At 34.3% G+C, this 16,992-nt stretch overlaps 1 protein-coding gene across 1 annotated transcript; it reads right to left on the bottom strand.

The window, feature by feature from the left end:
- Positions 1 to 1,073: 1,073 nt before the first annotated feature.
- LOC140788665 (protein DNA-DAMAGE INDUCIBLE 1) lies at positions 1,074 to 16,436 on the bottom strand. Its single transcript, XM_073138036.1, has 16 exons — positions 16,117 to 16,436; positions 15,894 to 15,926; positions 15,675 to 15,799; positions 14,391 to 14,499; positions 13,669 to 13,785; positions 13,396 to 13,461; positions 11,522 to 11,584; positions 11,396 to 11,440; positions 10,141 to 10,202; positions 5,908 to 6,001; positions 3,799 to 3,891; positions 3,659 to 3,728; positions 3,468 to 3,544; positions 3,067 to 3,112; positions 2,883 to 2,905; positions 1,074 to 1,355 (listed from the first exon to the last, which is right to left on the bottom strand). Exons 1-16 carry the CDS (start codon positions 16,180 to 16,182, stop codon positions 1,227 to 1,229), a joined length of 1,218 nt encoding a protein of 405 aa, XP_072994137.1. The 5' UTR covers positions 16,183 to 16,436; the 3' UTR covers positions 1,074 to 1,226.
- Between the last annotated feature and the right edge of the window lie 556 nt (positions 16,437 to 16,992).

A 16,992-nucleotide genomic window follows, 5' to 3' on the forward strand; every position in this document is an offset into this window, starting at 1 on the left:
CTTATCTGAGAGGTGGTGGACATGTGAATGCAGCAGATGAAGAACGACGCAGAAGCTTGCAAGCTTATCTGAGAGGCGATCATCATGTGAATGATGCAGATGAAGAAAGCCGCAGAAGTTTGCATTCTTATCTGAGAGGTGGTGGTAATGTCAATGAAGCAGATGAAGAATGCCATCGACGTCTGAATTCTTATCTGAGAGGTGGTGGTCATGTGAGTGAAGCAGATGAAGAACGACGCAGAAGTTTTCATGCTTATCTGAGAGGTGATGTTTATGTGAATGAAACAGATGAACGATACAGGATTTTACATGCTTATCCGAGAAGTGGTGGTCTCGTGAATGAAGCACATGAACTACGCAGAAGTCTGCACGCTTACAATATGGGTCGCCTATTGTAAGACAGGTTATGTTACAGGGATTCCCATATTGACTAGGAAACTTTGTAGATAGTATCTGGCTTTTGGGTGCTTTTTTTTTCGGTTAGGCAAAGCCAAATTCATTCATGTGGGAGATAACAATGTTTGATGGGAGAAGGGGAGTTTTTATTCTTTCCCCTTTTCTGGGAAAATCCTGGATTGCAAGTAAGATCCTGTGCTTTCTCAGAGCAGTTTAGGAGCTATTTTGATATAGAAACAGTCAGTATCAGCGTTGCTGCCATATGATATTATTACTATGTGCTTGGCTTCTCAAGTGAGAATGGGTGACATAATTTGGATGCAATGAATATTAGTAGAAGCGTAAATTAGGAATTCCATTGATTTATTATAGATTTGAGAGTACAGCATTACGCTTGAGTGAACGAAGAAGAATAGCAATTATATGCTCTCTGGAAGGCTAGAAAATTTTCCTCAGAGAAATGTGGCATTAGATATACTCATTCTGCTTTTGAGCTTTTGACTCTTCTAGGAAGGCCCTCTAGTCTTCCTATTTTTCATCCTTTTCTTTATGTTTTAGTTAATTATATATTCGCTTCTAGGTTCTGCTGAGAGATTTAACTATAGCTGCCCAAAACTAGTCTGGCCAAATGAGTGGAAAAATAACTAGAATAATCTCAAAACAACAGAAAGTCCAAGTGTTATTAACTAAATTCTTATTTGAGAATATTAAAAAAAAGGCAAAATATCGAATTCCCTGTATCAATGGAATCAATAAAAAGCTTTCTTCCCAATATGGCGTTGCCCAAGATAATTGGGTGAAAAACTGAACAAATAAAGTGCCACATAATCTTAACCTCCAAATAAGAATCCAGCAGCTTGCTCCTCATTGCCCTTAAATAGTTTGAGGGCCTGTACCACAGCTTCTCTCCCAAAACCAAGTTCCACAAGCTTCGCAACTTTGGCCTCAAAATCTGGTCCCTGATAAATGTGCACCAATTTTAATGTAGTGGCAATGAATGAAAAATAAGCTATAATGGGATGAAGAATCTATTGGAGTTCTCAGAGTGGTACCAGTATGGACACTAACTATACAGAGAATGATGATTATTAAAGCAATATAATTGCTGAAAGCAAAACTCTAGTATAAACTCGACGTCAGTAATGACAAATCCAGAAGGAAATAATGTGAAAAATCAATGGCAACTCTGCATGACTGGAGTATAACGTGTTTGGACAAGGCATGTAATGATAATTGCTTGCATCGACACATGCAGTGCAGTATGTAGCAGTTAAAATAATTGGACAGATCACTTAATTAAATGTCTGAACAAGGACGTTGATCTGGAAAATGACATTTTATGGGATAATAGGAAGGAAAAAATAAGAACCATAAGCAACAAGCATTTTGCATCTGTTCCCTTAAAGTCTTAAGCACACCTAAGTTTACCTTTGAAATGTGCACCAGCACACATCATAGTACAATAACACGCTCTATAATGTGCAATGAGTATAACATCCTCTATAAAGCTAAACTTACTAATTTACTATAACACCCTCTGTAATGCGCAATGAGTATGTCACTCTAAATAGTAAGGCTGCAGAAAATGATTTTAGCAGTAGTAAGAAAGGCAACAGCCAAACAGAACAACTATTGTCACCAGCTGCACCGTAAGTATTCCTTTCATACCTTTTAGATGCATAAAATTATTTATCAAAGATGGGTTTGTTGAGGATCCATGTCATAAGACTCATGACTAGTTATAAAACCCAAATATTAATAACATTTCTGAAGGTCAGTTATTTCATTCCATTAGACTATTTGGCTGCTTAAGTAATTCTCATTCAACAGAAGTGCATGATCACAAAAGCACAGATCCTCTTTGGTTACATATTCGACTAGTTGGATACTTCAAGGATGCCTCTCAGATAAATTTTTTTCAAATATCTTCGTTTCATTAGTAAGAAGCTAAAGTGGGCCATTTATATTCAACAATCATACCTTTGAACTAGATAAAGAGGCCCAATGATTTCGAATCATAGGGGATAGGTCAGATTGAAGAAAGTCAATCATTTTCTTTTAAATTAGTATAGTAAGAATGACTATTGAATTTCATTTTCATTTTATATGGATATAAATCTACAAATTTCAGAGAGGCCTGAATCTGAAATTAGGCCCACATCGGTAACTATCACTATCTAACTATGTTCCCAAAAATCTAACTCCATCTCACACTATAATCATTAATGATTTTAATTGGGATAGGGCATTTTTCTAGGAATGATACCATAAATCAACCAATTGTACATAACCTTTTGGTTATTTGCTGTATCAAGTTACAATATCACTAAGCAAATGAAATATAATAACTAATCCTGTTCATCACATCATATAACTAACTAATCCTGATTTACCAACAAAGTATTAAATTAAGATGCTACTTGTCATTTCTTCGAGAAAAGTTAAAAAAGCAGTAGCAACTGATTTCAGTAGTGGAAGAACTTTACCTGGGTGGGGTCACTTGCCAGACCTGAGAATAACAGAAAGTAACTTGATAAATTAAAAACAGTTAAAAATGCTTCTTACGGAACTGGTGCACTTGAATTTGAAATTATACAGGAAAGAAATGGAAGCTACGTTGATTAATACTATCAAAAAAAGGAAGCTGTGGAATTAATGTACCGGACCAACCTGAAGTACGGTCTCCTGCAGTCTTCTCTTGTGCCCCAGATGTTTCCTATATATTTATAAGCGAATTAAAGATTTAGACATTAGCATTAGCATACATAGGCCTACATGAAAAAGAAGGTTTCTTGAAGCATGGTGTTTTTCATTCTTATGCAGCAAGTAGAAGAGTCAAATGAAAATCAATCCCATAATCCAAATGTGGGGAATTCTAGAAATTTTCCCCAGATTGTAAGAAAAGAGGAAGAAGATAATATCTTCTTCCAACTACAAGTTATTCGAGGATATACCAAAGCATACAACAAAAGATGAGAACACAAAGAGAAATAACAAGTAACATACAGCAGCACAGTGACAAATGAAGAGAAAGAAAAGGATAGAAGAGTTCTTAACTAGGTGGTACTTACTGGAGCTGATCCTTGGCCTAGGGAAGCTTGTTTAGACAATCTCTCTTCATCACGTATATGTGAAGGGATGTCTTTCTCTGGAAATTGAAAGAAGAAAAGTACATCAATATTGCTTAAAATTAATCTGGATTGCTGTCATAGGGGGGAAAAAAAACTAAAGAAGACACCAAGACACCAAGCACTAGATGAACCTTGCAAAAATGGCACCGAAACCTCTCCTCCTCCCACTCTTAGAACATTATCCTTTAAATCAATTATACACTGCACAGAACGAAGTCAATTGAATGATGCACATATGAAAATAAGAATTGCTATGAAATTATGTGATTACCTGATGCTTACGTAGCATATCAAGCCCAAAAAGGAACTCCATGTTGGGAGCATCCAACACAGTGAAAGAGCAAGGATAAAACAAGTGGCCAATCTGTCACAAAACAGTTAACAATGGGCAATTATTCAACTGTTCCATTATGATCTACACTCGTCCATTATTAGTGCATCCTATCTAAGTACAGTTTTCTGGTGGACATGCAAGCAAGCTGGAATGCATACACATAATGAAATGGGGACAGAACAAAGAAGCGTGTCAGATTGTCAATGAAGAGAAAGAACGTGCATGGCTCCTTTTAACTTTTAAGTCCACGAAATCATATGATAGAGCAACATTGGCTCTAACAATGTCTTAACTTTGTATTACTTTTCGTCATATTAGTTTAGCCATGTTGGCTATTTTGGTTTTTGTTTAATTTGGTCATGTTGGGTAAGCCAATTTGAGTCTGTGACTACTGATATTAGCGTAGGTGTGGGCAGTGCTGACCACATATATATAACCAGGGGACGCCATGCCTCCACTTGACTTTAGAAACTATAACTATTTTCAGGATGCCCCTCTTTTTAAGATTCCAAATAGTACTTACTACTTCTAAGCAATAAAGCACCAATTGCATCCACTAGCAATTAAGTTTGACCCTGCCCTTAGTTGTGGGGGCCATCCTCACCAACTCAATGGGATGGGGCCAGGGATAGTCCTCTATGTGTTTTTTTTAATTCAGGAACAATATGTTTCCTACTTGGAAGACTTGAAGATATGACTTCTATTTTGGTCCAATTGACTCTCCTATTAGGTGACTTATTGCCTAGTTAGGAATAGAAAAAGGCTATGAAAGAGACATCACAGAAGTTCTATTTGAATAATTTGGAACAGAGCTCTCTTATTGGCACTATTTGGAAGATGCATTCTACTCCCCCCCTTCCTATCTGTACAACAACCCAGAGAATGTACAGAATATCCGACATTTTCACTCTGCAAAACTCTGTCCCCCTCTACCCTCTTTTCATATGGCCCTTAAGGATGAGAAGTCCCTACCTGTTATTTCTCTTTCTTTTACTATCTTTCACCTCTCTGGCCATCCAAAGGCCATACAACAATCCATACAAGTCATAAATCTTAACAATACAACCCAGATTTGCATATGAACCTTCTTTCTCTTACTTCTCATAGTTCAAGAGCCCGTTCTCTCATGTTCTTCCTTCTTACTCATCTTCCACCGCGACTATTATATACTGCTGCTATAATTCTTCCACTAGTGCCCAAAGATCCTATTGATAATTCAGTTCAAGCCTTCTTTCAGTAATGATGACTAAAATTGAAGATGATGGGTTCATTTCAACACATAGTGTTCTACTTCTAACTGTCTATCCCTACAATCCTCTAATCAGGCTTGTTTCCACTTTCTAAATATTCCTGCTGTTCAAATATAATTCTAAATAAAATTAGTTCCTTGAAACCTAAGCCTCTCCTTTAGATCTTTTTAATGATCCTCACAGCCTACAAGCGCTCTACTTCTGATCTGCCTAGCCCTAAAATCCCCTGTTTCAGGCTTGTTTCCATTTTCCAAAGCTTCTTGCTTTCCAAAGATAATTCTAAATAAAATTAGTTCATTGCAACCCTAAGCCTCTCCTTTAGATCTTTTCTAATGATCCTCAGCCTAATAGCTGATCCATTTGACTATATAAATAAAACAATATTTATTTACACACTTTTGTTTTCAGATCTAAGTAGAGCGGAATTAAACCTAACCTAAAATACTTATTCATTACTTTTATTTCCAGCTCTAAGTAGAGCGGAATTAAACCTAACCTAAAATACTTATTCATTCTTTATCATGCTTACATGTTAATTGACTTTCCCTAACAGTTGGACATTCAGTTGCATGGTCATTGTATATTGATATTCGGTCCCTTTGGCACATAAGTGTTCTGCATATAAAAAACTAGCATCTTTAGTTTGGATCACATTCCAAGTATGTTGGTGAGGGCAGACATCTTACATATGATACAAAGATGCGAGAAATACACAATAGACAAAAATTGAGCATAATCATGTAAGACAATTCAGTACATTGAAAGAGCCTCTTGGTAATAAAGGTTAAGACATTACCTTAAGTGGTGCAACATGTATTCGACCTAATATCTCTGATTGGCCAACACCAACAGCTACACCCCTATAGCGCTGATCTAGGAGTCTCAACAACCTACAATAGTGACAATATACAATGCATCAGAGAAAAAAAGACTATTGCTGGTAAACCTTCCTCGGGTTGCATGACATAGCTGTATATCTTGATGTTTCATGAAAATATCTTGATGTTTCAATCATAATCTCCAAGGTTCATATAAACTACCTAGCTTCCCAGTGCCATAGAACTATTTCTTGGACAACGTTCAATGATATTTTTTTGGACATATAAATATCTTGATGGTTCATATAAATATCTTGATGGTTCAATCATAATCTCCATCTTACTATTTCTTGGACAACGTTCAATGATATTTGTCCCACATAACAGACAGAAGATCGGGTCCATTAAAAGAAAAACAGCTTCAAACAAGATATTTGCTTTGATATTTGTGTGTGACAAGATATCAACCACAAAAAAGAAGCAAAAACAATGAGTTCTATCCAAGAGCTAAAATAATATTACCCGAATGAATAACTCATCATAACTGGAACTTTGCGAAAACATCCTCAATGATTTCATACATAAAGTTAATACATTTATGTTTCTTTACTATGATATTCAACCATGCAGATGTCCAGATACATACATAACAAACCCCACTAGGATATGTGCACCTCTATTAGATGTGTCTATTGCATTTATCACTTCCGAAGTTAAACAAGCAGCTAAGCATTTGTAGTGATATACTAGGCAATGGAGGTGGAGAGGGAACATTAGTGCTAGGTACTATGCAGGATTGCGGGTATTCTAGGTGGGTGTAGAAGCTGAGGTAGCTTAAAAATTGAATAACTTGAGAAAATAATTTATGACTTAAAAGCCAAAAATTAGTGTTTGAAACTGAAAAAAAATATTGTATTCTTCAATAAGAACATGCAAAACAAAATTGATTTAAAACCCAAGGACACCTATATAGAGAAAACGTAATGATAAAATGCTTCAGTTAGATGGCTAGGTCGGAGGCCCTATGTGAATTCTGCCTGAGGCATTTACTAGGAGATCAAGATGGGTGCTTTTTCAAGCCAACCATGGTTTATATTAGAAAACAAAAGAGAAATTGTAATAATCTATGAAAATGAAGAGTAAGAAAGAGATTGGTTTTCAAAGATGACCAATTTTAAGGCAAGTTTTATCTTCTCTTCACATGAAAAGTGAAAAAAAGAAGCTTCTTAAAGCCACAAATTGATTGCTGTGAAATACATATTTTCTTTTTCCTGGATATGAATCTATCCTCTAGTAATTATGGAACTAAGGAGAAACTAGCGAGAAGGTTGCAGTGAAAATAAAATTCAGGCAAAATTGAGGGAAATGAGTTCCTCCAATTATTTTACCCAAAATTGGAGAAAACCAAGAAACATGCATAATTAACTAGAAGTAATTATGGAACTATGATCATGTAGATTTACCTTATGATAGTTCATCTCATGCAATTTTCTCAGTTTGGTGCAAAATTCAGGTAAAGTATATCTACTAGCTATGTTTCATTATTTCAGTCAAAAAGAAGGTAATAAAGCCCATGCCAAGGTGGCCACCCTTCTAGTGACGCTAGACTTGCCAGTCATTGAAGGGAAAATCTTGGATAGTAGGATTCTCTGTACTAAATGGTGAAGTAAATTATCACTCGTTTGGTAATGACAATAAATATTCAATGTGATCTTGAACTCATATAGTCAAAATACTTTTCTTCCCCTCAGGAAAAACTCCATTCAACTTTGTACTTCCCAGTTGCACTCAAGATAAAAAAGTAGCAAACATATTTGCTACAGTATAAAAGACGATGCATACATTTTCATCCACAAATAATATGGTTTGGGCTACAAACATCAGAACAGTCCTCTACATCCTCAACCTACATTTGCCGGCAGATTATACATTGCAGGCAGCTCTGAAATACAGAATCAAGGTCATCCACTGATTTATAATTTTAATATGTCAGCCAACTTTGTTTTCTAATTTCAAGCTTATTCATCAATCAATAATCCTAAAAATAGTAACTTCTTTTACTACCAATTTTATGTGCTTATAGCTTCTAGAAATTATTCACTGTAACAGTGTAATCAATTAAAGAGTGATATACCGGATAATAATCTATCATATTCATATATCTCCTAGAATACTCTCATATTTTAATTCACTTGAGCCAAGGTGTATAAAAAATCTTGATCTGCCTATCAATAATAGAAATGTTTGACCAAATAAGAGAGGAGGTTTTATATCTACAAAAAGATCATAGAATTTGAACTATAGTAATCAGAATTGGACCGAACATTGGCCCGGATAAACATAGGGTAACCGAATAGTTGGTTCAACTAGTGGGTCACCCGATCAGAATACTAGTTTATTTAAAAACATTTTAAATATTTAATTAATATATTTGTAGTTCTAAATAATTCTAAAAACTTTAAAAAAAATCTATAAAAGACAATACAATTGTATTTCCTCCATTATTTAGCCAATTTTAGATAATATTTAAGATTTAAGTACATCAAATCATATGACTTATACAAAATCATATGTTAATCACACTTTTATTTATTTTTAAATAATTACTCTAATTTTAGCACAAATATACCATTAGGGGTAATTTTGAAAAAAATAAGAAACCCAATCAATTCGTAGAAACCCGTTCAAATTGCAGAGTTTGCTCGTTGAACTGCCGGATGGATTGATTTTTAACAAGTCAATTGAATTTTTGGTCCTATAACAAAACTAAACTGACTTGGTGATCGATTCACCAGTCTGGTTCTAATAACCATAGTTCGTTGTATCAACCGATCCCGATCCAGGCCCGATCCGAACTTTTTCACTTACTCTTTTTCTTTATTTTACTCTTTTTTTCTTTTTTTGTCTCCTTACATATAATCATTGCTTCTTTTACAGAGAGATCTAACTCTAGTGACCTGCGACGAACTCCAGCGGATTTCGATAAACTCCGGTATATAATTTTTTAATTAATTTTTTTATTTCTCTCACTTTTTTTCATTTCTTCCACTTCACTACATCATAGTGTTTTTTTGTTTGATTTTCTTTCACTCATGCTCTTTCTAATCTCTTCTTCTTTTCAATTTTTATTGCACCATAATTTTTCTTCTTTTTTTTTCTTATTTTTGGTAAACTTTTTTCTAAATTTTTAGAAGTCTTCCTGCATTTTTAAATAATATTTAGAATTTTATGTAATTAAAAAGTCCAATCCAATCTAGGCGAGCGATACGGTCGATATGGCCAATCCAGCCAACATCGCGATCTTGATTTTTCGGACCTTGCTTATAACTATGTTTTGCACAACCATCTACCTTTTATAAATAAATGATTTTGCAGCACAATACTCTCACATATCAAGGACAAACTATTAAAAAGTGACAAAGACAAGAAAGTAATAACAAATTCTGAGAATAGATGGATGAATTGCATCAGCTCATACTCAGTTATCATTAAGTGATGCAAAACAAAGTTCAGAATATGAGGCATTTTGAAGTTTTCAAATGGTTTGAGAATTTTGCAGCTCCCTTATTACTTTTGTATTGCCAACATGAAGTCTAAGAGCATCTCCAAGGGAGGGCTCATATTTGGAGCCCAAAGGCTCCAACTATAGAGCCAAGAGCCCAGTGCATTAATATAATATATATATTTATATATTATATTTTAAATTACTTAATAAGTTCTCTTAATATTATTATTTTTTAATAAAAAATATATGGTTAGAAAACTCTCATTGATATCTTTATAATAAGACTAATATTCAATAAGCTGAAAAAAGTCATTTTTGTCCTGAAGGCTTCCAGATCACACCACTTTGTTGTGAGTTCCTACCTCTCTTTTAACATTTTGTATATTATTATTAATATTATATACTTCTTTACCGTCAATTGATAGCTTATTATCAGTGCTGTTACTACTTCTAGTCCCAATATTCTCAGAAACAGTATATGTTCCTCCATAGTGAATCCTCATACAACTTGGTTATTGACCAAAAGTACACCCTTGTAAAATTAGAATAACTTGCACGACGAAACTACCAACCCAATATTAGAGATCTTCTAGGGTCTAGCATCCAGAAATGTATACCAGTCAGCCTATGTTATCAATGTATTAGAATCCAAAAGATAAAAAAAGAAAATGTAAAGAACAACAAACAAGATGATGAATGATCATACCCACAACGTTCAGCACAACTTTTAGATATTATAGTAGACTGTGCTCCACTATCCACAAAGGCCTGGAATAGACGAGAACAATATTTGAGGCCCAGATTTTATATAAACAAACAAGAATAAAAGGTATGACCAAAAGTTCAATATAGCATTACAACTATCAAAGATAACTGGAGTACACAAAAAGGTCCACCATATGTATAAAGTAAAGTTCAAAGCAAATAGACAAGCTATATCGTGTAGCAAGAAATATGTACAAAAAGCAAAATTCGCAAGCCACATCAAATTGTGGACTCATTGAATCTACTATCAAGATTTGAATGCATGTAGCCAGACATTGACAGCAGAAATACAATTATTTACTGTTTTATTCTCAAGTCAATATTCCAACATTTCTACAACTAACAAAATTTTCTTCTATGGTTAACAGCAATTGGCAAGTTTTGTGCTTAGTCCATCTAATAATAAAAAACTAAATAAAAAAAATGGAGGATTTATTTGCTATACTTCAAGGATTTATGTGTTACATATATATCAAATAACCCAGACATAAATTGGACCCAAAATATATCCACAAATGGTTGGTACATGCTTATGTATATATCAATTATCCAGATATATAGCACAATGAGAAAAAATGTACTACAAACAAGTAGGGATCCAGCTAAATATGAAAAATGAGTATATTCTTGTGCTAATATTATTATTTGTCAAGAAAAATTAGTTCAACCATATTTGTATCCTGACAGACTATTCATAAGGGAAATAAATCTGTATTCACACAGAACAGGAAAATAAGAAATCTACATTGGACAAAACTCAGATACAAAAGCCAAAAGTGATTTAAAATTTCCAATCACCAATTTCACTTTAAGGCACATCACATTTATCTACTGATTAAATACTAAACGTCTTGTAATAGTTCTTTACATGCCTACCACATTGTTATAAATAATAAATTTATACCAGTAGTCTTCTAACTCTTCTATGGGGTTTCTTTAAGTGGTTTGAGGTCCTGGTTTAGTTCTGAATACAATTATACCAATCTCAATCATACAATGGTTAAAGTTTGTTAGGTTAAAGTAACAAAAGTGCAGTTTTAATTTTATGTTTTGTAGGTTTAGGATGAAGCAACAACTGATAAGCATAGCATAACAATTAAAAAAAAAAACTCAATAAGAACCTCCAATCAAGATTACAAGATATAAAATCATCATTTTTATCTAAGCAAATAATAGGCTAGCATTTCTATTAATACCTTTAAAGGTACTCCATTGACCTCCATATCCACGTATAACATTACCTATAAAATGGAGTTGATTATAACACTGAAGTTTTATATTTTAGTTCTGTATGAAGGAAATAAAATGAATCAGTGACATACCACTCGAGCAAATGCTTCAGGGTTGTGCTCTAATGCAGCCTCCCAATTCTCATCAATACCTTTCTGCAATATTTTTGGTTTGTGGTCACAGAAGAATGTAAACTAATACTATAAGTATTTATTGCACAAGGGGAAAGCAAACAATCTATAAACTAGAGTACTAAACAATCTCAATGCCGCAAGCTGCCAAGCTTTATATGTTTTAAAAAAATAACTACATATACCTTATCATCTGCTGCTCACCCTCATGTAGAGTCATACAAAAAGCAGGTTGGCATTATTGGCAGCAGACAGAGATACTTAACAACTGAATGAGGGGAAGTTCTAGAATAAAGTGAGTATTATCTTGACTTGCATTTTCTAATCTATATAGAATCCACAATATCTTTAAAGTTTTAAGTAATCTGAAAAATGTGGATTTATGACCAGGTTACGATTCTTACTTAAGCAATGTCATGTCATATGATGTAATCATGATAGATGCAGAGGAGACTAATTTGAGCATGAATATAGGATAGAAAAGCTAGATTTCAACATGTCTAGACTCTTCTCATGTGAATCCCAATATGATGGAATAGAGAACTAGGGGCAAGGGGAAGCAAATATGAATATTTATTAATACAGCTTTTTGAGATATAAATATATCTAAATAAGTGAAAAAACAACATACAAAATAGATAATGCAATCTATAAATATAAACATCATGAACTTATACAATGATAAATCATTTCTTGTTTAAAAAGCTATACCTAATATTTTTTAATACATGCATTCATATAGGGTTTGTTATATATAATATCAACAATAATATAAATTACTATTTCATATAGTATAAGTTAAATAATTGTTCTTTTTTTGGCAAAAGAGGTAAACTGATTACCACAGAAAGGGAAACAAATAAATATCAAACATTGCAAAATTTGATTTTGTGCATCAGGATACAACCCAATCAAACACCACAATCAGCCAATGCAACATTACCAGACAGCAGAATTAGCTGAGACAACACATCTTCTCAAGATCATGCAATCCTTCTGATATTTTCTCATTTTCTTCCTCCTTTACTGTAGATATTTCTTCTTCCATCCTTTCACAAGGAGCATCTTTGATCACTCACTCAACCTCTTTGGTAAATAGATATAATTTTTCACTTTACTCCTAGTGCATCTTAATAACATTTCTTGTTGATTCTCATTTGATCAATTCACAATATGTCATCATGCATCAATCTAATAAATCCACAAAAGAAATCCCCATGAAAATAAGATGTTTATGTGGTTCCATTAAGAGCACAACATTGAGGATTCCTCAGGCACCAATACAGACTCAATTTGTTGGATCTTATTTGAGACCTAGTCTACACATGAAAGGCTCTCAGAACTCCAGCGCTAACAACTCATTTTCATGCTTCTCGTATTAACTATTAGATAGAAACTTTATTAAACACGATACATTTCAGGAGATGAAAATCAACATGAATGCATCTGCTTCAAAAACTAAACTCTCTCAAGTCTTCATACATTTAGGCTTGAATCCTGAACAACTCGAGCACAAGACATCCTTCTGACCAAAATTGTGTTACCAGTTCACAAAAGTTTTTCTCACTCACAAGCTTTGAGATTTGAGACTAAATTTGGTTATTAAGAATGTGAGAGAAAGCCAATGAGATGAAAATGGATGTAATGCCATAACTCTTTCAACAGTTGCTACAAAGGTGATGAAGGCAAAACGAAAATAACAAATGATGCAACTAAAATTATAGTAATGGAGAATTCTATTATTTTACACAAACCTTTTTTCTAATGAGTCTAGCTGAAAGATGACTAGAAAAAACTTATCAAATCAAGATACATAGAGCCATTGGAATGCCAACCTGCCGAATAGCTGCTTCAATTTTTTTTTGAGATTCAACATCAAAAGGATCTGCATACATTAGAGCCTGGAAAATGTAACATGATTTAATATCAATGGATTGCCAAATTTTGGTGCAATATGCAGTAAGATAAACAAGACACAAATCAAAATCCTTCTAAGAATGTTAGCACGGAGAAGTAGTTAACCATGCTGAACAAAAGTCAAACTCAAAGAAAACGGTTTTACGGTTCTAATATAGGATGTTACAAATGACAAAGAAGAAGACCCTTACAAGCTCTTCCTCTTGTTTACGCCTTAATTCTAGTCTTTGCTGGTGGCGCTCACGCAAAAGGTTCTGCAAATCATTAATGTTGTCTCCGAGTATTGCTTGTGATAATGCTGGATCATTCTACAAGTTAAAGATATAACAGATGTCAAAAGAAACCTACTAAAGAAAATACACAAGTTGAATTTTAATAAGATTGTTTGAATGTGATATCTGCATGGTTCAACATTTCAAGGTCAGGGAATGGAGAAGCACAAAATTGTAAAACAAATGAGAACCATCAAAGTAAAAGTTTGACTGGTTAAGAAATAACTCTTGGAGTTCAAGAAAAGATTAAAAAGCTTTGAGATCATGCTAGACAGAAGGTAAGATGCATGTGATTTTGATTTGCATGATATTTGGAAGTTTACTTGGCGGGGATGTCCGTCAGTCCAAATTGCAAAACTAGATGGAAGTTCAAAAATTCAAATCTGATAACTGTTTGGCACACCAAATGAGTTTCACTATACGAGTTGGAGTGAATGCAGCTTAAGTTCCCATGTTTTATTGAAACCTGGAACTATATCATTAGTGAGCAAACATAGTTTTGTTTGATTACTCCTAAGCTTTAAGCTTTAAATGATATATATACCACAATTGAACATGGAAAGAATCATAAGAAACTCAAAATGATAAATGTATAATTGGCAATCATGTTATGAGATTTATTAAAAGTCAAATGATCAAACCTGAAGAAGTTGTGCCATCAACTGAGAATCACCGCGAATATGCTGCTGGAAGGCTTTAGGGTTCATGGCTGAACCGTCAGAGTTAAATCTTAAATCATTGGAAGGTTCCCTGAAATAATTTAACTGAAGCAATCATCACCTAGGAAGAAAATCAAGAATAGCTAAACCTGGGACAAGTGGAATACTCCAATAACAATACCAGATATAGGATGATATGGATAGAGAAGTCAGATTTTCAACCCCTAACAGACAGTATTACTTCCTTAAACAAACTAAAAAGGAAACCTTTATTCATAAGCTTTACCAGTAAATGCTTCAAGAAAAATTTCCAGACTAGGTTGCTCTGGTGATCCATCAGATGCATTTATTGGTATAGCTGCTAATAGTCAGAAACATGGGACATGGGTAAAAGCATCAGGAAACAGTCATACTTTCACTTGATCAAAGAGACATGGTTTCAAGTTTCAGCCAAAGTAGATCATTTTGGCCAAAATGGATATGTTCACCAATGATTGGTAATTGTATCCATTGGTTTCAAGCTGTTAATCAAATTCAAGGTTATTGGGTTGGATTTCAAGTTTTTAATGCTAACCTAACCCAAACTCCACTCAGAATAAGAAGTTATTGTTCTCTCAAGTCTCAACTATGTACTTTTGCATCCTACTCTATTCATACTTATAGCCTCTCTGACTCTCTTTCCCTTCCCCCTAATATCTCTGGCCCAATCAGAACAATACTGCAATGTTGATTGGCTTTGCCTAAACTAAGTACCAAAATAGTAAGGATCAAGCAAGAAATGCTCTCTCCAGCAGCCCAAGAGGTATATCATATTTCAGGTTAATCTGTTGTTATCAGACAAAAGTACTGGAAAAACACGAGTGCCAGCTTATGACATTGGATTGGCATCTATGATATATCTAAGGATCAACCCAGCAGCTGCTTACTCATAACTATTTGATGATGCAAAATGTTGCATATATGCCACTTGCACATGGACAATGCATCACACTGAATCAATTTGCGATTCACTGACTATTTCCAAAGCAATGTGACAAAGCCTCTTTTGAATTTGAGAAGTGAAGCTACATAAGTTCCAAGTGAAGGATCAAGTGTACACGCCAACCAATAAAATTAAGTGTACATTCCAACCAATAAAAGCCTGTTTCATTCATAAAGTATACTTCAAGATACTTCAAAGTAGCTATATGTACTCAAAAATCAAAATCATTGGTGCTGGATTGTCAAATTGATAGAAGTAAAAAGAACCAAACAGAAGCATAGTACCTTTGAGCCATAGGAAGCATCATCAGTAAGTCCCCATCTTTGACCCCCAGTGAACTCAGCCGCTCTGAGTTGTTCATCTCCTTCCCATCAAAGTTCAATTGCTGCTGCCGCAGCGGGGTGCTCGTCTGCTCAAACACTCAAACCAACAACCCAATGATACCAATCCATAAATACAAAAGGATATCAAACAAGAACCAAATCCCATATCGAGCAACTTACCTCCACCTCAAGAAGAGCTTTCACATTCTCAACCTGCACGCGGAGTAACAAGAAATTGACTTCAAAATTGTAACTTTTTCCATCAAATCTTTGCAATTTCGCAAGATAGATTCAACCTTTGCAATCAACTCGTAGTGGGCATTCACCAAAAGAAGAATCCTGGCTACGAAACTAAAAGAAAATAATTTAAAAAAAGAGGTTAGGGTTTCGAGGGAGCTCTTACGGATTCTTCCGGATCGACGTCGAGCGTGATGAACCGATCGTCCGCAGTCATTACCGTGATCTTCATCTCGTCCCCTCGCGCGATCGAATCGCGTCCTACGATGGAATTTGGAAAGGGGAATTCGCAGTTGTAAAGAGGGAGGGAAGAGAAAAGAGAAATCGCTGATGGCAACGGGGAAGCAGCATTAGATATTTATACAGATCTCGTCGTCAATAGCAAGTCCAAATTGCTTCCGAAGTGGGAGAAGGAATACGATGGTAAGCGAACTGGATTAGGATAAATAATTACCTAAAGTTGGGAATTTTACTTTCCAATCCTTCGAAAAAAACAAAGAAATTTATAAATTTGTATTCGATTTCATGTTAGAAGATGGGATTAATATTTAATAAAATTTTCTATCAGAGTGCTACGTGAGAATGATTTAAATTTGTTTTTTTAAGGAGAAAATTCAACCAATGTATCAAAAATAAGTAGCCCATTTGTCTAGTCTATAGTCTATCAGCTTTTAATTGTTTAGTGAACATATTATTAGTTAGATAAATATATTTTTGAAATTACGCCAATGGGATTTGATAATTCCCAAGGTGATTAAATTGAAACACGGTTAAATTTCTACTTCTTTAAAAAAAAACATTATACTTATAAAATTACCAAAATGCTCCTTTATTTTGACCCTCTATAGATCAGCAAGAGGTGGTGTCCTCGGAACCAACATAGTCATCTCACACCGAGTGACAAATTAAGTCACTCTAATTTGAGGATATGCAAGTTAGGCTCATTTTTTTGTTGGCACATTAGCGTTTAATCACTTTGTAAAAACTGATAAGATACAATTATGTTAGTCCTAAGTAATGTTGCATATTCTCTTTTTGCTTT

This window comes from Typha latifolia, chromosome 5 (genome assembly GCF_019914945.1).
Source record: "Typha latifolia isolate L0001 chromosome 5, TyphaL0001v2, whole genome shotgun sequence".
NCBI classification, from domain to species: domain Eukaryota; kingdom Viridiplantae; phylum Streptophyta; class Magnoliopsida; order Poales; family Typhaceae; genus Typha; species Typha latifolia.

Bases quoted from the DNA above. Each gene is read 5' to 3' on its own strand.
- LOC140788665 (XM_073138036.1), bottom strand. From the start codon at position 16,182: ATGAAGATCACGGTAATGACTGCGGACGATCGGTTCATCACGCTCGAC. The intron at 6,002-10,140 runs GTATGATCATTC...TCACTATTGTAG, and splicing joins AGTTGTGCTGAACGTTGTGG to GTTGTTGAGACTCCTAGATC. The intron at 1,356-2,882 runs GTAAAGTTCTTC...CACATTTATCAG, and splicing joins TGGCAAGTGACCCCACCCAG to GGACCAGATTTTGAGGCCAA.